This window comes from Agrilus planipennis, unplaced genomic scaffold, assembly GCF_000699045.2.
Source record: "Agrilus planipennis isolate EAB-ADULT unplaced genomic scaffold, Apla_2.0 scaffold166, whole genome shotgun sequence".
NCBI classification, from domain to species: Eukaryota; Metazoa; Arthropoda; class Insecta; order Coleoptera; family Buprestidae; genus Agrilus; species Agrilus planipennis.
In genome coordinates, this window is record NW_020442437.1 from 67099 (window position 1) to 91871 (window position 24773).

At 35.9% G+C, this 24773-nt stretch overlaps 1 protein-coding gene across 1 annotated transcript in view; it reads left to right on the forward strand.

The window, feature by feature from the left end:
• The first annotated feature begins 1338 nt into the window (after positions 1-1338).
• Positions 1339-24773, forward strand: part of LOC112906361 — a 31651-nt gene continuing 8216 nt past the window's right edge. Inside the window, exons 1-2 of the mRNA XM_025980319.1 lie at positions 1339-1556; positions 2505-2640. Of these exons, the coding sequence (XP_025836104.1) occupies positions 1339-1556; positions 2505-2640 (354 nt within the window). The remainder of the gene's footprint in view (positions 1557-2504; positions 2641-24773) is intronic.

Here is a 24773-nt window from a genome sequence, read left to right on the forward strand (position 1 = left end):
CATCTTGCAGTCACATGCCCACTCCTGTTATGTGCGTTGCAAATAGATAATACGTTACAATTTTTTATAATTAACGTTAAATAATAATATCTACAGAATGACACCAACCAAAGACCTGCAAGCACATCACTTAAATTCCGCTCCGATGTAGAAATTGAACATTTGCAAGAATCAAAAACTGCCAGTAACTCATTAGAGGGAAGCCATATAGTGGATATTGGGTTTCTTTTTAGTCAAATTATATGTATGGAAAGTCATTCTCCTTTCAAATGTTCATGGAGGGAGCTGGAATTTTTAAATGAGAGAAGATTCGGGTTTAGAAGCGTTTTCAAATTCAAATGCAAAATGTGCAGTAAAGTAGATGAAATTTTTTCTGAACAGGAATCAAATATCAACAAAGCAGCAGTACTAAGTGTTCTCTCCACTGGAGGTGGATACAGTCTTTTAGAGGAACTCTGTGGGCATATGAATATTCCGTGTCTGTCCCAGAAAACATATGAGAATTGCCACCAAGATGTGTCCACCACCCTACATGCTACTTTATGGGACAATATAAGGCGTGCTGGAGAAGAAGAATATCAACTAGCAGTGAAACTAGGAGACGTGGATAGTACCAGCATTCCAAATATTGCAGTAGTTGCAGATGGAGCCTGGTGCAAGAGATTCTATAGAACAAATTATGATGCTTGTTCTGGCGTAGGATGCATAATTGGAAAGCGCACAGGCAAACTTCTTTATTTAGGTAACAGCAATAATCAGAATCTATACTCATAATATGACAGGTTGAAAACAATTTTTTATATAGTTAATACGTGCACATAATTCCTTGAAACTAAAGATTACCTAGATAAAAACGTCGAAATTTAATCGATGCATCAGGATCAAGTACATATGTAGGAAATTACGATAAAGCCAATCAAAATTGTTTAATTTTGGTCCGAGATTAGCAACTAATATTGGGCCAAGATTTTATGAATAATATTAGTCCAAAATTGGGCAGCCAGTATTGGGCAAGGACTTGAAGCGGCAGGTATTTCTTTCAATAGAAAAGGAGAATATGCGAACGTAGTCCATCGTGCGGTCATAAAAAGAAGTCCAGGCAAGTACACGAAAAAATTCACGGCCCGAAGGATGACCTTGCGGGATAAATACAAGTGCAGGCGAAATTTATTCAGGAAAATAAAGCGCAATGCAAATCCTACACCGCTCGTTGGTCCAGACTATGGTCCAGAAATGTCACAGACCGACATGTGTCCTACTGAGTACACAGAAAAAGTGAAACATTTCTTAAAGACACATATACAAATACCTGTGAATCAAATTTCTAATATTGAAATAATGACAAGAGGTCAAAGTAGCAATCCCAATTGGATAACCGAACGCAGCAACCGAGTAACATCGTCCAATTTTGGCAAAATTTGTAAATTACGCGCAACTACTTCATGTGCAAATACCGTAAAAAGTTTACTGTATTCAACATTTACTGGTAGTGCTGCCACTCATTATGGCAACGAATATGAAACAGTTGCACGTGACGAATTTTCAAAAGTAACAGGGTTAGTACAGTAAATAAGAATAATTCACTAAAAGAAAAATACGTAGTGGCTGTAATTTTCGGGGACTTTAAGTTGCACGTCCTCATTTTAAAACTGGCTTTTTGTATTCGGGATGGTTAGGGGTAGTTACAATCCCCTGGTCACTATGCATCTAGAAATCGTTTGTATTGTCTATCTCGTTTGCATTAAATTCGTGGACATAAAATTTTCTGTTCAAATTTCATCAAATCGAGGAAATCAAAATATTAGGTGATTGAAATTCATAAACAAAAAAAATATTAAATATCTGTTTACAAAAATCGTGGTTATCATTTATCCAGTAAAAAGTGACTATAATGGAAACATGTAATCAGTGCAAAGAAGTTCCTCAAAAAATCTGAAAAAAAAGAATTACCTATATGCAACATCGTTAAACACAGTTATCTTGTAAGATCAATTGTAACCCAAACTGGAAATTGACTATTCTTTATGAAACATTTTTTAATTGATATTCAAAAAAATGCAGGTAAAAAGCGTTGGAAAAAGTTTCATCCATAATATGAATATCCTGCAGGTTTTTCTAGTAATGAGCCCGTTTTCATACCACCCATGAGGTAGAGCTCCCGGCACGTTTTGATTTTAAGTGGTTTCCCCTGGAGGCCTATTCAATTAAAAGGAACATCTTTGCATTGATGACATTTTCTCGCCGGAGCAACCCGGTACGAAATGATATAAACATCACCAAATATATTTTTGGTTTGGCTCTTCGCTCTATATTCACGATAGAGGTAGAAACTTCCTCGGCCTGCATTGACTGTCCAAATCTTTAAAAACATGTATATTTTATCTCCTGAAAATGGTAATTCTATTGTGACCGAGGGTTGCATCTTAAACTCAGTTTAGACTAAGACGTGCATCTAAAACCCCCCTTAAAAAATCAGTTATTTATGTCTCCAAATACTCTATTAGGTTGACTGTAAAAGAAAGCGGCTTGGTAGTTGACAAATGCCACCCGTTCTTGGGTGCCAGTCCAGACGGCATAATTTTAAATGAGGATGCTGTCCTAGAAATCAAATGTCCATTTTTTGCTAAAGACCTTACTCCGGTAAATGCAATAACAGAAAAAAAAAAATAAAGCGAAGAGCAAAACCAAAAATATACTTGGTGATGTTTTTATCTTTTTGTACAGGGTTGCTTCGGCGAAAAAGTGCAAAAATGTTCCTCTTAGTGGAATAGGCCTCCAGGGGAAACCACTTAAAACCAAAACGTGCCGGGAGCTCTACCTCATGGGTGGTATGAAAACGGGCTCATTACTAGAAAAACCTGCAGGATATTCATATTATGGACGAAACTTTCTCTAATGCTTTTTTTTTCTACATTTTTTTGAATATCGATTAAAAAGTGTTTTCAGAAAGAATAGTCAATTTCCCTGTGTTGGGTTAGAATTGATTTCTCAAGATAACTGTGAAGTTTAACGATGTTGTATATAGGTAACTGCTTCTTTGTAAAATTTTTGAGGAACATTTTTGTATTGATTACATTTTTCCATTTGGTCACTTTTTACTGGATAAATGACAAAATCACAATTTTTGTAAATTGATGTTTAAGATTTTTTTGTATGTTCTGTACTACGGAAATATGTTGTATGTCTAGGCCACATTATTTTACGAAAACAACTATTTCCTTCGACTAAAGTCTTAATCGTACTTATATATTGTATACACGAGAAGCTCTGTCTGAAACCAAGCGGAGAATGATTTACGCATGATAGGCGTGATAAAAATTGCGAAAGAGAGCGACTGGTTACGATTAATTCCGACTATATCTCCGCCTTTTCTTCAGATTCCCCTTACGTTGCGTACCCCTGAGAAACTTTTGTTGTGCTACTGAATACGCTTAATAGTTTTGATATACTAACCGCATATTCTTATTAAAATTTAGATTGGGCTGGAGATTTAGGCGATCGTAGATCATACTCTGACAATGTATTACCACTAGCTTCAGGACCGATTAGCTGGAAATCGAAAAATCAACACCCTGTATCACTTTCAACTATGGAAGCGGAAGCTTTTTCCGAAGTTACGCGCCAAACTATTTATATCAAAAAAAAACTGTTAACGCATATATATCTTGCGATAATCAGACCGTCTTACAATTATTAAAAAATTCAATTTTTCATAAACCTAACAAACATATATATATCAAATTTCATCTCACGCTTGAGCTAATGTAAAAAGGAGTAATAGCAATTTATTGTTCAATACTAAAGCAACGCCTGCAGAAAAATTTACAAATGCTGTTAAAGCATTATGGACTTTTGCGGTTTGGGTATACGTAAGGTGTCATTGCTATCATGATATCAATTTTTGTGTTAGGTGTAAGGTCAAGAGTCCTAAGACTTATTGGCACGCACTTCTATTTTACCTATCCTGAGCTAATCTTTGCATTTCCTAAAACTAGAACATCATACATCCTTAACTATTTGCGAACAGTAATTTAACCTAGGTCTACTTCTACTCCTATTAATCGAGATTCGCAGGTGTTTGAGAAATGACAGGGATTCACACCAAACATCAACCCGAACCATCATCCAAATTCGATCTACAACTGCTGTTTTGAATGTTTGACAATATTCTTCGTTCTAGTAACGTATGTTCTGTTTTTTACTTTCTGTTATACGTATAGAAAATCGCTTGTGTAGAAAATTTCGTTTCATTTTAATTGATGTCAAGAAAGGATCACCCTTGAGAAACAGGTATGACTAACGAAATGATTCCTGAATAGAACGGCAATTCACAACTGTTTTCATATTTTACCCCAAAAGCTGGAAAATTCATTACTTTATATAAAGTTACCACTACTGGTTTAGAAAATTGTTCTTTAAATTAATTGAAGGAGGTTATGAATACAAGGTAGATAACATCGCGGGAGTAACTGTCGTCAAATGGGCAGATACGAAATTCGTTACCCTGGCAAGTTATTTTGTTTCAACTTTCCAGCTCTCACAGCAAAACCATACTCCAAATATGACAAAAAGAAGGTTGATGTAGTATGTCCTCAGATCATAAAAAAATATAATGTGCATATGGGCGGTGTAGATTTAGCAGATATGCTTATAGCGCTCTACAAAACTCCACTAAAATCCAAACGAAGGTACCTCGGAATTTTTTCTCAACTTATTGATATCTTTGTGTCAAATTCTGTCTTTTATATAGGCGCGATTTAGATGCAACCTGAAACAAAAAACACGCCAAATTGAAAACTTTTCGGGGAAATGTGGCCTACTCGCTTATACATTCAGGCAACCTCAAACGTGGCAGAAAATAAAAAGAAGATGCAAAAGCCGTAAAGAAGATAAGCTTCCCATTAGAGCCAAAACCACCAGGTAATGTAAGGTATGACAAACTCGGATATTTTCCCCAACAACTAGAAAAATTAAAATTCACGAATTGAGAGAGCTTTATTCGATTTTGTAAGAATTGCTGTAAAATGTCTTACTAGCAATCCTGATGTAAATGATGCTAAAATATATGAAAATAATTTCAACACTTTATTTAAAAACCAAAAGAAAATAATAAAACAAATTAATAAAAATACAAGCTTTGCAAATCATATAACTGATTTGAACATTATCAATTTTTATGTTTTGGGTATAAATGCATTAACTTACATGTATGCAGATGTATATAAAACATTGTAAAATTTTTAGTGAACAATTAAACTAGAAATGTAAAACATGCATAATGTATTTTAAATAGAAACTCAATACGTGACTATAAAGCAATTAATGGACATAATTTAAAGACAGAGTACCCGGTTTTATTAACCAATGCGCTTTAGGCGGTTTTCAACATTCTTTAAAGTCCATGTTTGCATCTCAATGAAATGCGTTGGGGGTTTGTGGTTATTACGGAATGCTTTGTGCTCTCTCTTTTAAGAACTTTCTCGAGCATATATGAAGTTGATGTTCAAAACTGCTGACTTTTAACGGAATTGGTGCATGCATTAATCTACCAAAAGTTGGGAAGTAAAAGACAGGTAAAGTTCATTCCACTTCATACTCCATATACGTATTAACAGTAAAAACTTTTACTGCAAACACCCTTCGAGTGAACGTATTTCTTTGCTTTATCATCTATTTAACATGCATACGTAAACGTTACGTTTGCAGGAAACCTTTTCGTTTCCTACATCTGGTATATATAGGTATGTACATATATCCTATTAGCTGATGAAAAATCAACACAGGCGTATTAAAATTAAAGTAGCTTTAGAAATACTACGTTCTGGGTATTTATTCTTGAAAAATATATTTTTTTGTATACAATTTGAAATTATGAAAGCTGAATAAAGTGTATTAAATTGTTTTTCCCAAAAGACATTTTCATAATTGTAGGAGAAATTAATAACGGCAATCCATTTACGGGATTTAATTTTTTGTGTTTTTTAATACCACGGTCAACCAGCACAAAGGATTAAAAGCATGAACAATATAGAATTTCTTTTTTAAAGCCCAAGGAAGAATAACAAACTATCAAAGACGTACGATTAAAGATTAAGACAATTTAATAATCATTTTAACCTTTCTCTGTTCTTCGAATCATTATGACTTGACACGAAAATTCTTTTTATTGTGGAATACGTAACTTTCAAAATAACTTAAAATGAATAAAATAATTCGAAGTGGTCTGTATTCTGTCGAAACTGCCAGACGCGGATCGCGATATCGATCTTTTTGGATCTCATCAGCGCGTCGCAGACAGCTCCGTCAGAACACAGACCAACTTTTACCTGCTGTCTTAACAGTGCATTTTAGAAAATACCACAAATGGCGCGGTAAACGCCGTTTATAGAACGATGCTACATTTTAGGATTACGTATGCTCCAACAAGGTTGAGGTTAGCTACGCCGGGATTCGTTTCAGCAAGTAGGTATCCACACAAGTGGACCTTGTTGGAGTATACGTATTTTCTATAACTTAAAATGGTTCGGAGACAATAATTTACTGCACCATTACCCTATATTCCCAGAAAGAATGTGTTTGGTTACTTTATTTTAGAGTGAAAATATTTTTTTGTACTTATTGAGTCGTTATTGATCAAATGTACCCGACTGTGTAGACATATCTATCTATATTTACCTTTTCATAAACAGTTTTATATCATAAAAGAGTTTCACGACAATGCATTCATGTTTCATAATAATATATCTGATAATAATGTTTATTTGTATTTATTACATCAGTACTTGTTTCATTTCTGTACATATTATACTTAATCACCTTTTTTAACATAATGGAACTGGAAACATATCAGCAAATGCTGATGATACAATTATTATCCACTGTGCGAATACTTCAGGATAGGTTACTTTCAAAGGGAAGTACTTTTTTACCATTTTCATATAACAAATTCCATCTAAAAGAAACTTATTATCAGTTCGATACTTTAAGTATATTCAGCAAATGATTAATTTTGAAGTTGGAGACTAATCCGCTCTCCGCTACATTTTCAATTTTTCTCAATACTTCACCGGTATTCACAGGATACACTTGATTTGTAATTTTTAGTACCGATATAATATACTACAAGCGTTTGATTTAACCTGAAGGCTCAATACCGTTAAGGAGTAATAATTGAATCGAACCTAAATTGTAGGGTTATTTACCATCTACAGTATTAAAATTAAAAATCTGAATTTTTATGTATAAATTGAAAAAATGCATTCGGTTTTATTTTTTATGAGTTACTGAAAGCTACAGAAGTTTTAAACAGTTGTAGTTCTTTATAATTCTATTTAAGGAGCTACATATATATAAATGACTCATGATATACTGTACACATTATTGCATGAGGTGTTGAACTGTATTCAGACTAATAAAAAATTGCCTTAGGTTAATTTTGATTATCAGACATCATAATTTCCGAAAGAATAAATAAAAGCGGAATAGATGAGTTTATATCTTGAAACATTTTAATACTTGATCAATGCGATAGCAACCGTTTCCCATAATTGGTCATATAATAGTCTCACCAGCAGCAGTTACATCTACATTCTTCGTTTTTCACCAAATTTACAACAAGATGACAATGGAACATGTTGACACCGTATTCTGAATTCTGTCGTTTCGCTTACAACCATGACAGCGGTTGCGGGATATATTTTGTCGTTGGGCGAGCCCTTTGTGGCATTTTTCATCTTCGCGATACCTCTCACCGGTGTGTATGGGAGCGGCTTGTCGTTCCATTCAAAGTGTAATAAGGAATTATGTTTCTTATAACAAATTTTGCACGTGCTTCATTTACAATCTTTACTGAAATGATTTGGCCGTAACCAGTTACTACAAAGCTTACGTTTTTTAAACTCTGTGTTGAATTTGTAAGGATTTAGGTATCTTGTTTGCATATTTTTATCGTGTTTTTATTTGAAACGAGCTCGAGATCAAAGACAAAGCGCCGCGCTAATGTCTTGCCCAACAATATTGTATTTTTTGTTTAGTCTAATCTACCTGTAGTGGTGGAAAAATGACAGAATACTGATCTCTCTCGAATAAGTTTGTTCGATACTGGTAACGTGCCTATCACATAGTGGTGAGCTACGCCGTGGATTCAGTTCAGCAAGTAGATATCCATCTATAGTATTTAGATGGATCTTGTTGAGCATTATGAATTCCACTAAATGTAGCGTTGTACTGCAGATGGCGTTTACCACGCCATTTGTGATATTTTATAAAACGCGTTGTTAAGACAGCAGGTAAATATTGGTCTGTGTTATCGAGACTGTCTGCGACGCGCTGGTGAGATCCACAAAAAATCGAAATCGCGATCCGCGTCTGGCAGTTTCGATAGAATACTGACCACTTCGAATATGTTTATTAAATAACGATTAGTGTAATCAAAGCTTTTTTATAACACGACAGCTTACAAACGGCTAAGAGAACATCAGATATTTCAGTCACACAGTAAATGAATGTGTAAGTGTATAACAACTGCAACACAACACTTCTGACGCTTCATCTACAGTGCAAATCCGCAGTTATTAATTCAAATGTAAGTTCAAACTGTAGAACTACTGTTACTAACCGCCTCGGTAATACAAACATTCACAATAATATATTATTAAATAAAATATTAAAATTATTAAGTACAATACAATAAATGAGCATTAAACAGTGTAACCAATATATATAAAAATCAAAAACAACACCATAATGTTTCACTTTCCTAAATTATGAAAATTGAGAAACGTGCTAGATTTTTATATTTATCCAAAAGACCATAGTATAAACAACTTATGTTATGAGTATCAGGTTTCCAGTCAATCGAATATTTTAGATATAATCAGATTATTTCGCTAATCATCGTTTTACATTGTACATACATATAATAAGTGTTATGATACAAATAAGTCAAGATATAATAAAAGTGTCGAAAAGATAAAGAATAAAAACATCAGTAAGGTGAAGCGCTTAAAAGGAAAGAGTTTGGAAAGCAACCGAGCTGGCCAGTAAATGACAGTAATCTACAATTATTCTGACGTAGAGTTACCTAGTTACGTTGAAAGGATCCTGAGTATGTCATCGGAAGCAGGTATACCAGTTCCTACTAGAGAGATTTCAATTCCGACAAATATGAAGGATGTTTATGGAATCTTTAGGATTCAGGTAGATGATCACGATACGAAGATAGATAACATACCGTATAATTAAAGATTGAAGGCTATTAATACTCTTATTAACTATGTTAATAGGCACGAAATAATAAATATGGATAACATGAATGATTTAAATAAAGACCTGAAGAGAACATCTAGATGTTTTAAAGAAAACAGTGACAGGAGGGAGCGCTGTACTGATGCCTAAAGATGAACATGTTGATACCATGATAATATTTGTTAGAATTGAAATCTGTAGTAGGAACCGGCATACCTGCTTTCGGTGACATACTCAGGATCCTTTCAAGGTAACTAGGCAGCTCTGTATCAGAATAATTATAGATGACCTTCATTTCTTGGTTAGTTCAGACGATTTGGAAACTCTTTCCCTGTAAACGCTTCACCTTACCGATGTTTTATTCTTTATCTTCTCGAAACTAATGTGATATCTTGAGTTATTTATATCATAACACTTATTATATACAGAGTATCTCAAGCAAGCCGGTTTCTTCAATAACTGCTTTACAGCTACAATTTTTTTTACAAAAGTGGTAACATGAGTATCTGCATATCCTAAAATTATTTTCGATTATACAGAATGTCTCATTTTTCCTGGAGGCTACCTAATCTCATTTTTTTTAATGTAATGCCCCATTTATTGTTGCACTTTTGAATTCCTTGTTAAAGTTAAATAGCACTTTGTTAACCATATGTTATGTTGAAATGCATCAATTTTCATGATTTTCAATAAATCAATAAACAGGCGATACTTTGGGCCATTTGAATATTTCCGAAACGAAAGCACACAGAGGCCTGTCATTTTCACACATAGCTTGTGGAAGAAATGACCTACTATTTCCTCTATTAACGCAAACATGTTCTTTTGAAATTCATTGAAATCTACCACTTCCAAAATAAATTGTGATGCTATGTTAAATATCTATTTCCTTCCATACAAACAGGCTTAGGGTACTTTCTAGGTATAGATTGCACTGTTCCGCTCGTAACAAAACACCCTGCGGAAATCATTTACTCGAGGATTACATCTGTTTGGATATCGCTGAACGTACACTCAAGATGTCATGAGAGGCTTTCGCCTGCATTCCCAAAGGACAAAAACTATATCTATCTTTTCATCTCAATTCAAAGTCATAGACTAGACAATTCAGAAATTAAAAATACATAAGACGTAACATTACTTACCACCTTATCAAGAATACGGAATTGACGTTCGTAGAAAGTAAAGGTGGATAAAAGCGAATCGTCGACCAAGGCATGGTATGGTATGGTATAAAGATCTCAAATGTCAATAGAAAACAAAATTCGTTTATATTTGGCTATCCTTAAACCAGTATGGACTCATGGAATTCAACTGTGGGGCACCGCATCGAAGCATTTCTTATGCTCATTCACTCGTTCTTTAAAATTACAAAAAAGGCATATCCTCGTATGCTGAACATCTAATTGTAAATAAACATAGTTTTAATGACAATTGTAAGATTTTGCATGTTGAAAGTAAAAGTTTAAAATTAAATTTACTTGAAACATTGGAAATTAATAAATTAAACAGACTAGGGTTAATTCTTAATGATTAAACTGATGTAGTAAATTCTCCACTATTAAACATTTAATAATTCTAAATAATAAGCTTGTATTTTTCCCGCCCTCCCATTCTGTCCGGTAATTAGTATATAAGTTGGTGTAAGTTTAGTTGTAAGTTTATATCTTTACCACCTGAAGAAGGCACAGTGTGTCGAAATAATTATAGTGGTTATAATAAATTATTTGTAAACCCCAAGTGTTTTTATTTTATTAATTTTAAATATGGAGTTACATTACTTGAAAGCTTCATTGATTCAATTTTTGATAGAAAGAATTATTCATCATAATAAATTGGAAGATTTTAAAAGTAAAGTGAATATGAGTAAATATTGCAGGCTATTATTAGCTGTTTTGAGTTTGAATATTTTAGCTTCAAGGGCCATGACACTAGACGGGGGGGGGGGGTCGAGCGAGCCCGGCACTCGCTAACCTGATTATGCAGTATGTCTCTTTGAATTGGTGTTTCTTAAATTGTACGTTAATGACACTATTATGGCAGTAGATAACAATGAAGTGAAAAATTTAGTAGGATATTTTAATGGAGTTAAGAGTTAAGAGAAAGGATTCAATTCACCATGGAAATAGAAAAAGATGGCAAATTACCGTTCTTGAATGACTTGGCGAAGAGACAAGAGTGTGGTGTATTAAGATTAACTGATATTCTAAGTTTCGGCAGATTGAAAAACATTTTGTCAAATCACCAGGTTTCTCAAAAGAAATTCAGTGCTTTTAGGCTTTTTTCACCGTGGAATAAATTAATTATGAAACGTATGATGAAGAAAGCAGTTTGAGAGTAAAACGCCATTTAAATAATAATAATTACCCATCGAAATTATTTCATATGTGTATTGATAAGTTCATTAAAAATCAAGAAGTGACTATAGCCAGAAATAATGAATATTATTTTAGATTTTCGTATGTTAAAAGACTGTCGAGAAATATATCTAGGGTTTTCATTAGTTCTGATTGGAGATTAGCTAGCTATAATCTAAAACTCTAAGTGCAATTTACTCCAGGGTGACGGACATAGATGAGTTTGGACATGCTTCGGACCTGATCTACTATGTTCCTTGCAGCTATAAGAAATATACGTTGGACAGAGCAAACAGTGGTTAAAGAATAGGTTATATCAGCATTGGATAGATTGTAGGAAAATGAATTTCATGAAAGTAGAACAGACTACTGTAAAGTTCGTGGGTTTAACAAATTAACTTCTAAGATGAAAACTATTTATTTACACTAATTATTATTGAACTTAAAAGCACTATTAAATTATTACTAAACATAGGTAATTATTCTATTTATTTACACTGTTACTATTCACTGTTCTAATTATTTCACTTCTATCACTGTCAATTTATTTCTACTCATTCATTTCTACAACGGTCAATTTATTTCTATTTCTCCTCGGCGATCGTCTCTTCCTTTATATACTCTTTTGGTCCCTTTCGGGAACTTTCTCGAGCCGTCCAGAAAAGTGTCGTTTCCTTTGAACTGTTTAATTGCTTTCCTGGAACACTGGTACGACACACGCGTTTACAGATACGGCGCACATGAAGAAAGGCGCCCGCGGCTAGTCGGCGAATCGATAAGCCGCTCACACACACGTATGCCCGATCGCACACAATCCCGCTGGTGGTCGCTACACTGCCCCCTCCTTAAGAATGTTCCGTCTCGAAACATTTTCACTTTCCGTTTCGCAGGATCATGCCGGAATCTGCAGTTCTCGCTATCACGACATCCACTCCGGGAATAGAAGTAACAGTCCACGGTCTTCTCATGATTGGTCCGATTCGGGTTATTACTGCAAACTAAAATGTCTATTCCAGCACGGCGGAACAGGACATCGATCATGTTCCGTACGATCCTCCAACCTAGGTTGTCCAGTCCACAACCAAGCTTCGGAATCGCCAGCTTCTGTAGGTTATTCTCCAGAAGATGTCTGCGGAGTTCCAATACTGCGTCCCAAAGGTCTCTATAAGTTGGGTTATCAGAGCTTCTTCCTTTCGTTACCAGGTAATAGTTATTGCGTCGTCCGTTAGGCAAGCACAACAGTCTTTTTCCCTTCTGTACTTGGTCTTCAAGATGTTCCAAACCGCCAAATCTGCGTTTGAACTCGGACGCGATACCACGGCCCATTCTGAGATCCTTTGAAACGCAATGGGCCTGAGAATATTCCTTGGATATAGCAAAGAGGTCTCCTCGGATTTCTGGCGTCACTCCAAATCTCCTGTTAGCATTGGGGCTTTTTTTCATGAACGCTTCGAATGTGGGCTCGGAAGGAATAGTTCTTAATAATCTGGCCCGCGCCTCCTCTTCATTTACACCGGCGAATGGAGTCAAGCGATTGAAATGGACTACCTTCGGCTTCCCATTTGGAGTTTTCTTAATTCGGTAGATCACGTCGTTAATCCTCTTTACTATCTCATAGGGTCCTTCCCAATTCTGTTGGAACTTAGGTAGTAGTCCACGGCGACGACGAGAATTATACAAGCAAACAAGATCTCCAGTTTGGTAACTACCTGCTGTAGCCTTGATGTCGTAGTTTTCTTTAATCCTGTCACTAGCAATCTGTGCATGCACACGAACCGACTCGTGGATATCGTTAAGCTTTTTCCGGAGGTTGGTTACATAATCTTCTCCAGCCAAGTCATCTCCTGGTTTACAGCCGAATTTGAGGTAACAAGGTAGTCGTAACTCCCTTCGAAAACGGACACTGGCAGGTGTTTGGCCAGTCGTTTCGTGAACAGATGAACGTTATACCATTAAGGATAAAGGCAAATAGCGGTCACAGTCCCTTTGGTGGTCAGACACTACCTTGGAGAGATATTTAATCAAGGTCCGGTTCATTCGTTCAACTATGCCGTCCGATTGTGGATGGAGTGGAGTGGTTCGAGTTTTCTTTATTCCTAGGAACTCGCATATTCCGCGTAATATAGCCGATTCGAAATTCCTCCCTTGGTCTGAGTGCAACTCCAAGGGCACCCCAAAACGACTGATCAACTTTTTCACCAGTTCCTCAACTATGGTTTCCGACACCTAGTTCGGAAGGGCATAGGCTTCAACCCACTTGGTAAAATAGTCCATAACGACCATGATGTACTTGTTACCTTTCTCGGACTCTGCGAATGGACCCGCTACATCGATTGCGATTCGTTCGAAGGGGCCACCGTCATTGTATTGACTCATTGACGCCCTTGGTCTTTTCTGTGGTCTATTACTCGCGGCACAGGTGGTACACTTCTTACACCAATTCTTGACATCTTCCTTACAGTTCACCCAATAAAATCGCTCTCCAACTTTCCCAAGCGTCTTATTCACTCCAAAATGGCCACCAGATGATCCACCATGAAGATACTGCAACGCCTTTTTAACCTTGTTTCGAGGGATAACCAGTTGCTTCCTATCTTCCTCTCCATCTGGACTTTCAACAACACGCTTCAAGATGGCATGCTCCAAAACCATTGAGTCCCACTGAGCCCATAATGATTTAGTACTTGGGTACAGGAAGAAACTTGCTGCCACGCTGGCCGTCTTCCGTCTTTTTTCCATTCCATTATCTTCTTCAAGTCCGGTTCGTTTTCTTGTATTGTCAGGTAACCATTCGTCATCGATTACCGTGACGGGTCGAATGGCCTCTTCATTCTTTTCCATTCGATCTAACTGCTTGCAGTCTGTTTGACGTCGAGTACTTGGAGAAGGAGTACTTTTCCTACACTGCCTCCTCGTATGTCCTAGTTCGCCGCTATTCCAACATCTTAGCCTTCGTATTTCTTTATCGAAGTTGGAGATGATTTGGCAGACGGTTTCTTCTAGAGATTCTCACGAATCCGTTCCTTCAGCAGCCGAACCCTTCCCTGTCTGCTATAGGCCTGTTTAACAGTTTCGTACTCCAATTCATGAGCCAATGCATCAGCTAGTGTCTTAGGACAGTCAAGGCGTATTCGTTGTTGAGTGTCACTGTTTCGAAGTCCATCAGTAAATGCCCCCACTGCCAACCTTTCCATCAATTCTTCCGGAGTATTAGGATAGGCCAGTCGGGACAGTCTTGCAATATCGGCCTCGAATTCTTGTAGGGATTCCGTTGGTTTCTGCTGACGGGTTTTCAGTTGGATGTGATACACCGCTGTTAAATGAGCCTCGCCGTAGCGCAACTCCAATCGTTTTACCAACTGTTCATAATCCGCCAATACTTCCGGGGAAAGGGTGTTCAAAGTATCACATGCATCTCCACGAAGCGCAACGGTCAACGCAGTGGCTTTTTCTTCAGGCGCCCAGTTATCCGCCTTAGCAGCCTCTTCGAATTATTTGTGATATGAGGACTTTCCGTCAAACGTTGGTGGTTTTATTGGTGTTCTGGACTCTATACCGCTTCCTTGACTGATTTGGCTGGCTTTGCTGAGTGTACTAGATGCGCCAACATCCCCTTCGATTGGTTTTGTCTTTCCATTAAAAATCAATTCTTCCAGCACTTTTATCTTCTCTTCTGTTTCTTGAATATTCTTATTAAATTTTTTTCTTCCAATTTTTTCCAATTCATTCTCCAAACTTTTACTATTTTCTTCCAATTCACGTTTCAGGATTTGCGACAATTCGTCTTCGAAAAGGAACATTTCAGGATCATGGCTATCTTTTTTCAACGCTTCCGCGAGCCGCCTCTGAAGTTCCGATTTGTTACCGCTTCTTGCTTCATCCCATTCTTCCAATTCTCTTCTTAGCTCAGCTACTTTTGATTTGTACAACTTCTTTGCTATTGTAATGTCTTTTACTCAACCCCACACCTGACATCAGTTGTAATATTCGTCGGTTTAACAACTTAACTTCTATTTATTTACAGTAATTATTATTGAACTTAACAAAACTATTAAATTATTACTAAACTTAGGTAATTATTCTATTTATTTACACTGTTACTATTCACTGTTCTATTTATTTCACTTCTATCACTGTCAATTTATTTCTACTATTTCACTTCTACAACGGTCAATTTATTTCTATTTCTCCTCGGCGATCGTCTCTTCCTTTGTATACTCTTTTGGTCCCTTTCGGGAACTTTCTCGAGCCGTCCGAAAAAGTCTCGTTGTTTTTGAACTGTTTAATTGCTTTCCCGGAACGCAGGTACGACACACACGTTTATAGAACGGCGCACATGAAGAAAGGCGCCCGCAGCTGGTCGGCGAATCGATAAGCCGCTCACACACACGTATGCCCGATCGCACACAATCCCGCTCGTGGTCGCTACACTACATTTACTGAACATTATTTCAGGACTGGTCATGTCTTTGATTTGGATAATTTAATCTCAATTTTCGTAATTTAGCAAATTGGAATGTTACGGGATTGTTTTTGATTTTTACATATATTAGTTACACTATTTAATGATTATTTGTTGTATTGGAATTAATAATTTTGGTATTTTAATATTTTACTTAATAATATACCATTGGGAATAGTTGTGAGAGTTCATTATGATATGTGCTTATTTGCTTAATTTTTTATTGTTGTTTAAAATTATTGTAGAGCGCCTGATGAAGTATTAATATACGATACAAAACGTAACGAATAATAATTCGTCTTAAATGAGTTTCCATTAACCCTTAATCCTCTGATCATATTGTAAACTTAAACAGGAAAAGGTTTCTCTGAAGAATCTACTTCTTGAAAATTTTAAATAAAATCCATTAAGTTCAAAAAATATGATAGCACTATAAATACACTGTAAAACAATAAAATCGGAAAAAAAGTTTTTAAATATTTAATTCTTTCTAACTCTGTAACGAAGAATTATTATATCAATTTCTTTACTTAGATTCACTCAAAGAACCATCATCTAAAATTTGTGTGCATACTTTTCATAGAGTACCCAAAGATTATGTTACGTTAATTTAACAGGTATACTGTTTAAAGGGGATTTCTTGTTGTAAACGAAGAAAGTACAAAAATAATTATAAAGATTTTTAAGTTTAATTTTTATATAACAACTTTGCTACTTCTTGACTAAAGGTGTTGATATTATTATTTCATATATTCACATTCGATGTACTTGTACAGTATATCGGACGTTCTAATTAAAATAACGATTTTAAGAAAACATGTCAGAGTTTAGAATTCCAGAAACTGTATCTGCCATTTTCAATATTATTAAGATCAGACACTAAGTTTTTGTAGGGTTCAAATTAAAATGATCAATTGGAGGTTATCTGTAGTCGATAAAGTTAATTGAAAAATTAATTCACAAATGCCTAAAATACTTGCGTAAGATCGGAGGTTTGTGAATTTTCCTTTTCGGTAAACGTAGTACCCTCAAAGAATTAATATATGAGATAGAGTTTTAGGAAATCCTATTGTAGATTTTCCTTTATTGATAGCAATATTGATAAATTTAACCTTAGTGGAAGTGACAAACATTGCCCGCTGAAATGTAGCAGGAACACCTATTAACCCGAAGGACATGACCCGAGTGTGGAACCTTCCTCCATCCGGAGCAGTGAAGATGGTAAGGGGGCAATATCTAGACTTCAGGTCGATGGTCGAAAGATGCTACAGGTACCTAAGGCTTTACGCGTCTTCGGTATGGCTGGGAGGGGTGAAACTTCATCCTGGGTGAGACTGTTTAGGCGGTGGAAATCTTCACAGAACCTTGAATTTTGAATTACCATTATTTTCGTTCACGAGTACCACAGGGGAGTTATAGGGAGACCGACTGGGTTCTATGACGTTGTCCGTGAGCATTTCCTCAACTTGTTCTTGGATCAGCTTAGTCTTCCCCTCGGAATAACGGTATGATGGGAGGCAAAAAGGCTCATCCCGATGCAGGCGGAGTACGTGTTGAGCTGTTTTAGTAGGAGCAGCTGACTTCCCGGAAATCCTGAACTAACTTTCGAAAGTCGTAGTGATAGTCCGTAGGAAAATTTTGTGTAAGGAGCTGTTCCTTAGGTATTGTTAGCATAGCGGGCAATGTCGGTGGTTGAACCCAGTAGATTGTGTATCGTTTGTCACTACCAAGATGAATGCACTTCCGCTCGGAGTTGCAGGTAGCATTTACTAAAAAAAGCCATGGCATTCCCAGAATAATGTCTTCCCTTAGATTTTCTGCGACTAGGGTTTAGATCTGCTGTGACTACTCGTTGATTTGTACTGTTACCGACACCGTACCTAAAATGTGCATCGTGGTACGATCGGCGAGGCTTGCAATATATGTGGAAGCCATGTTGTAGCTGTGGACCAAACGAGGGCTTATGAAGTTATTTGGAGCTTCCGTGTGCAAAAGGGCTTTAGCGTAGACTAGGCGAAGTAGGATCTTAGATATCCAATAGTCGGGTAGGTTGCTTTGGTGATTGAATGAATGTCCGGCCTTTATTGAGGGTTAGACGGAAAAGATTCCCTAGCCTGTATTCAGTTTCCCGATGACCCGAGATTGGTATCTTGGTATTAGGGGTGATATCGGAGCGTCTGTTTTATTGGCGGGAACCCTCGTTTCTTCTCTGTTTATTGTGGTGTGGCCAGAGGTGGACTGTAGTTGATCAAAATCGATTACGGTCGTCATCTGTACCAGTTCCCCTATCATGGCCAGTTTTGCTATTCTCAATTCGTATGCTAGGCCGAATCAACTCGATCAGCAACTGGATGCTGTCCGCTCCTTTTTTATATTGAAAAAGTCGTTGTAATAGCTGGATTTTGCTTACTATGAACATTTCCGAGGTCTCCTTCGGTCCCTGCTATTGGCTGTACAGCTGGTCTTTCAGCCATACTAATACTTTAGTTCTCTTCGCATTCCTTTAGGAAGCTGTTAGGAACCTCGGTATCTTCACCTCTGAAAGATGGAGTAGATGGCGGAGGTTTCGATACCGTAAGGGCCCGATGTAAGATGTCCTCAAACTGTTGCGAGGAAATCTGTATTGGGTGGTTGATATTGGGCACCACTTGGTGTTTTGACACTCCAAGAAGTGTATTTTATTCAGACATGGTTCGTACTTCAGATTTTCGCCTCGGCGTGTTGACTCTAGGGCCTAGATTTACACTCCACCCCACCCCACGCGTTGGGCGTTACTTGATAAAGTCTGGTAGTTTGTTTTTAAAATAGTTTAATGAACAACGAAGATATGGTGAAGAGGAATATTACATAATTACTATTACCTATTATTAATCTCTTTTTTAAATTCTTATCTTGTATTATGTTCCATTCATAAATTTTACTCACTTTATTTGAAGAAAAATAATCAAAATTCATACAGACATACTGGATTATTAATACATTTCGATAACATTCATTTTACTAATAATACTTTTAAATGTTATAGCAACATTATTTTCATCACGTTTTGTTCTATTAATAGCAATATAATATGAATTTACTCATAGTAAGAAAGTGTCTTATGAAATGAACGATATTAGAATAATATAGGTGCGGGCCTGACTAGAAATTTAAATTTTGAATTTCACTAAAGTTAGACTTTCTAGGCCCCAATTAAATACCAATTATATTTCTAAGCATCAGTTATTAGACAAACCTAAATAATTTTATGGTCGGCCTAGTTAAGGTTCTAATTTGTTCAGGATTAAATCCCTAAATCGGGCATTTTTTCTGGTTAGTTATGAACAGGGAAGAGCGTTATTTTTCTAACTACGGCCTTCTTCGGTTATCTCATTCGGAACGAGTAAGGAACTCGGTTGGCCAAATAACAGCTTTAAAAAACTGAACCGAAATTTCTAGTCGGGTTATGTTCGACCACAGCTGTATATAAATAATATTAAAATTTAGTTACATATATAAAGCTAGACATAAACGGTACATACCCGCCGGCGTTTCTTCAATCCAGTATGAGTCATCTAAACTGTAGTCAGCTTCTGTAAAATAAAACAACTTTTAGAAAATAATATTTTTTTTAATTATTTATTTGTGAATAAATGTTTACTAAAAACAAAACTTATATTAATTACATATTATATTCGATATTAATTCACATACCTAAAATACTAAGGAATTACCTATTTTCTGAAATAAATTTTGCACATTAGATAAATGTACTAAAATTGCTTGTTTAAAAAATTTGATGACATCGTCTCTCGAATAATACTACATACAATAATACATTGACTAAAGTCAGTGGCGGATTATCCGTAATGCAAACTATGCACATCCCCAGGGGCGCAAGGTTAGAAAGAAGCGCGCGCGGAAATTTTTAAACTTAAAAAAAGTACCTTACAAAAATTATTTTGCAGAATATATTACCGCCAGTCGAGCGTCTATGAGGTGCTAGCCTAGGGCGCTCTCGACATTTAATCCGCCTCTGACTAAAGCATAAGAAAATACCATGGTTATTAAGTAATTGCCTGAAATAGAAGTATCTACAGACTTTTTAGCTTCATTAGAATTATGTATCTGAATAGATGGTGTAACATTGAGAAACAATAAGCAAAAGGTTTAGATACCGATTCGTAATGCGGATTTTTAATTATAATAGTACCACCGCCTACTCTTTATGATGATAATGACTTTATAAAAGAAAAGATGCCTTTTTGTTTGAAAGAACTCATCAAAGAACTCATTATTTTAGATCGCCATCTCAATATTACTTTTCTTTCACATTCTCATTCAACACAGTGGTTCTGAAATTAAAATATTTTCGCCTTAGTTTCTCGTTTCGCACATTTACGCTCCTTTCACAAAGCGTCCTCGTCTGCATTTTGGCTAAGAATAAACAAAGTATCAACTACATCTCAATTGAATTAACCCTGCAGTATTGTTCGAGTCGGTTTGACCCCATGCTATTTTAGTTTGCAAACTACTTGTAAAAAGCGTTAAATAGGCCACATTATAAGTTTATTTTACAATGTAGGTTTAGGTTTCTAATTTGTAAACAATATCTAGCACATACTTTAGCTTTTCTGTTTTTCATTATTGATATTAATGTTCCATTTTGTATTGTTACATAGTATCTATAAATTTTTATTTAGGTCACTGGCACAAAGTTGGTACATCTAAATTGTTTATTTGAAATTCCATACTAACACCTACCAACCTACTATGTTAGTAGGTCAATCAGCGACCGTTTAAATAGCGGATTTAATCATAATACGGCCGTCGAGTCAGGAGTGAGGAATCGAATTAAAGATTACGATAAGGTAGATATAAGGTAGTGAGACGGATTACCGTCTTCACTCACCCTGTTATACATGACTTACGTATTTCACTTCTCGTCTAAACAGGACGCGTTTAATAGGATGGAAGAGTCCTTCCACTAACAAAAGAGGATGTCACAATGGTACGGTTATTTCACCTTGCAACAAGTAAATGAGTAATTCTTGGGCGGTATGGTTTTGGTAATGGAATCTTCGACAAATCGAGATGGGTGGGGTAGTTCTGCTGACAGGTTGTCAATAAAGGACAAAGAAGAAAATTTCGAAAAAGAAGAATTGAACGCTTTATAGCACAAGGAAGAAATAGGAAAGGTAGTGCTCAGTGTTCGTGTTGTCATTTATTAAACATTAAAGGCCTATTACGATAAAATAGGGATGACTGTACAATTGTGTGAATTTCTAACCCCTGCAAATTTAGATGTAGATATATAAAGGAGGTAACGAAACTGCAGGTACCCGATTTTTTCCGCGACGGGGGCGATGTAAAGTATCCATAAATTTATATTTAGATTACTAGTATAAAATTGGTACATCTAAATTATTTAGTTAAAACTGCAAGCTAACACCTACTATACTACGTTAGTAGGTCAATTAGCGACCGTTTATGTAGCGGAACAATAATAATCGGGGGAGTCGAATCCACGATCATGAAAAAAGGTGGTAAGGCGGTTTGCTGTCTTCACTCACATCGTGGTGATTCTCAGCCATTTTCTATGTTCCTCAATTATACAGATAGGTAGGCTACTACTATTATTATATTATTAAATTATTTTTATTTGGATGCGAGCGTGGTTGTGTCACCGTTTACATCGACTGCGTGTTTCGTTCCTTTAAAGTGTTTAATAGTGCTTTACGTGAAATTACAAATAAAAAAGTAACAAGCCAACGAACGGAGCAAAAATCCACTTGGACTAAGTATTTTTCACTACTAAACGCAACGAACGATTAAAATATTTTACCGTTCAAGGGAATGATCTTAATAATCTATAATTTCGCCAAGTAATACTTTGTCAGAGTCGACTTGTTATCGCCATCTAGCTCCGAGTAGTGCAACCCTCAGGAATATCCTACGTATAACCTATTTATAATAACATCCAGAAGAGAAAATTATATTATAGCAGGTCAACAACGATCCCCATTACCGACAATATTAACGAAAAGTTTAATACTCTAGAAACAAAAAAAAATTTTTTTAGAGCAACAAATAAATTCACAAGTAAAATAGACAATATGTAGAGATTTACAAGAAAAACGTTTCGTCAGCTACTGCGGCTGACATCCTCGGTGGTAGTGTTGCGTTGACAACGTGAACGAAGATTATATCTCGAAGTCTCGACAGCGACTGACGAAACGTCTGGACACAATAGTTCACTTAGACTACGACCCTATAGCCCGAATCTTCATTCTACTTTCAAATATTAATGTTTGTGGATTGGGGATTAATTCGTACAAATTATATGCACCTCCTTTCTAGTATTATTCGTTAAGTTACAGTCCACCATTCCTTGACCTTAATTAAACAGTTATTTGTTATGTTCTCCACTTTTCCCTAAGTATTACCACGAACACGGAGGACAGTGTCGTCTTCATATACAATCAATGCTTCTTTAGGTAAAATTTTGCTAATTGTAGCGAGCCTTAAATTATCAATTTACTTTCATCTTGAGATACCTATATCCGTCTTTCTACAGGTAAAAGTTTCTGCCTTCGAGGACATTTCTTAATACGTCTAGAAGACGTTGCTTTTTGTTTATTTAACAACCCTACACAACAAACAATCCTTCACTGTTACTGTTCGATGCACCATTATGTCTCTGTTACGACCTAACACGACCCTAACATTTCGCTACTTACAGTTCGATCTTGCACTGCATTTTTCTACACAGCTGTAACTGCTTGACGTACACTTTCCTGACCATTTTCAAAGGGTATATATACATTTTCTTTCCTATGTAAGGTTTGAGGTTGATCAGTTTTGCCGTTTTTATCCTTACTATTCTTATTTACGTTTAAATGTTTACTGAATCTTCTATTTTGTGTTAAAATTGATCCACTATCTAACTTTACCTTATAAATGTGATTTCTTCTGAGCAACATCAGGAACCCATTTGATTGTGCATATGTCGGCGATAAACAAATATACTGAAATTGTCATTATTTTAAAGATTTTGGAAATTAGTATGAGGTGAATTGGGGTCCCCCATCTGAATCCAATATTAAAGGAGTACCAAACGAAGGAAATCTATCTTTTTAAAACCATGGCTATTTTTTTTTGAATTGCAGTATTTCCTTTCAAATGTATAGATAACATCTATGAATTTGAAGTAATAATTGATTAATAACAAATATTGATTCAGATTGATTTCAAATATATCGCATCTGACTTTATTTCATAATAGAGAAGCTATATCGTGGTTCCGTAATAACTTCTTTTTGTGAGTTTGAGCATTTTTGGCATAAATGACAATTAGAAACTTTTTGCTTCATGTATTTCCATACGTAGCCAAAATATAGAGCTTTATTATTTGTCATCTTAAACTGTTAAGGTATAACAATGTATTTATTCTTAAAAATAATATTATCAATGACACATAAGTTACTCTTATACTATGCGAATATTATTAAATTATCTGCATTATTATTTAGTCAACCTTCAAGAATAATTCTTTTAAAACATGTATCTCTTTATGTTTCTTTGTTTCTTGCCTTAATTGTTCTCCAAAACTTCTTGGGTGTAACATTAATCCTGTCATTATAAAGCATGCATGAGCACTGACTGCAGTGCAGTTTAAAGGCCCTTAAAAATTTGTATCTACCAAATGCAGTTCCAAACGTATCGATATTTGTCCTTTCTTGATCTGAGACTATCTGATAAAACCCATTATTACCATCTAGAGTGCTGAATATGTTTGCCCCTGTCAAATCACTAATTATTTAATCTATAGTGTAAGAACTCAGATTATTTCAATATATAATATTTCAAATACACCCTAAAATAAAAGCCAACCAAGGGCAGTATGTTCGAAAATATTTCAAGGACTCATTTGTTTAGACTAGAATAACACTTCTCATAAGCTCGCTCCGTCCCTAGATTACCTATGTAGCTATGGGAATGTCTTGTATATACATACATATACTATATATTTTAACTATCCCGTTCCCTGCGTCTTAAACTTAATCAGGGCAATGAATTAAAGACAGTGAATGTGTGCAGTGTTGTTGTTACAAAAGGGTGAGTTTATTCACTGAGCGTTCTGCCTGTTATATTTGTCTACCTTTTGAATCACTTGATAAATGGATATTTTGCATGAATAATATCATTGATAAATAATTGCTCGATGTTGGTAATTCGTATGTACGTGGCTTTGGTGTAGTCACTTGGAGAAAATCACAACGCGAGTTCGCCCTTTCTGATAGTTTTCTCATTAAGGTAGCTGGAGAGGTCACACTGCGAGTTTGCCCTTTGTGACCATTGCACCCCTCAGTACCGACCATGCCAAATAAATGGTCAAACCCTAGTATCTGAAGAGAGCACATTGCGAGTTCAGCCCTTTGCGTCTAAGGGTGATACTGGAGCGGACATAATGCGAGTCTGCCCTTTATGTCCATTGTACGTCTCAGTATCATTCTTCAGTAACTGATGTATTCAGTAATACATTGACAATCATGCCAATAGAACACGAATTATCAACTCACACATATGTTTGTTGAGAGGGACACGAGCGCTCACACTTGTGTTTTCTTTATTTATAGGCTAGACCCAGCCATGGACATGGACCTGACCATACTGACACCTGTTAGTTGACCACATAAATACTTTGATGTATACTAAATCACTTATGT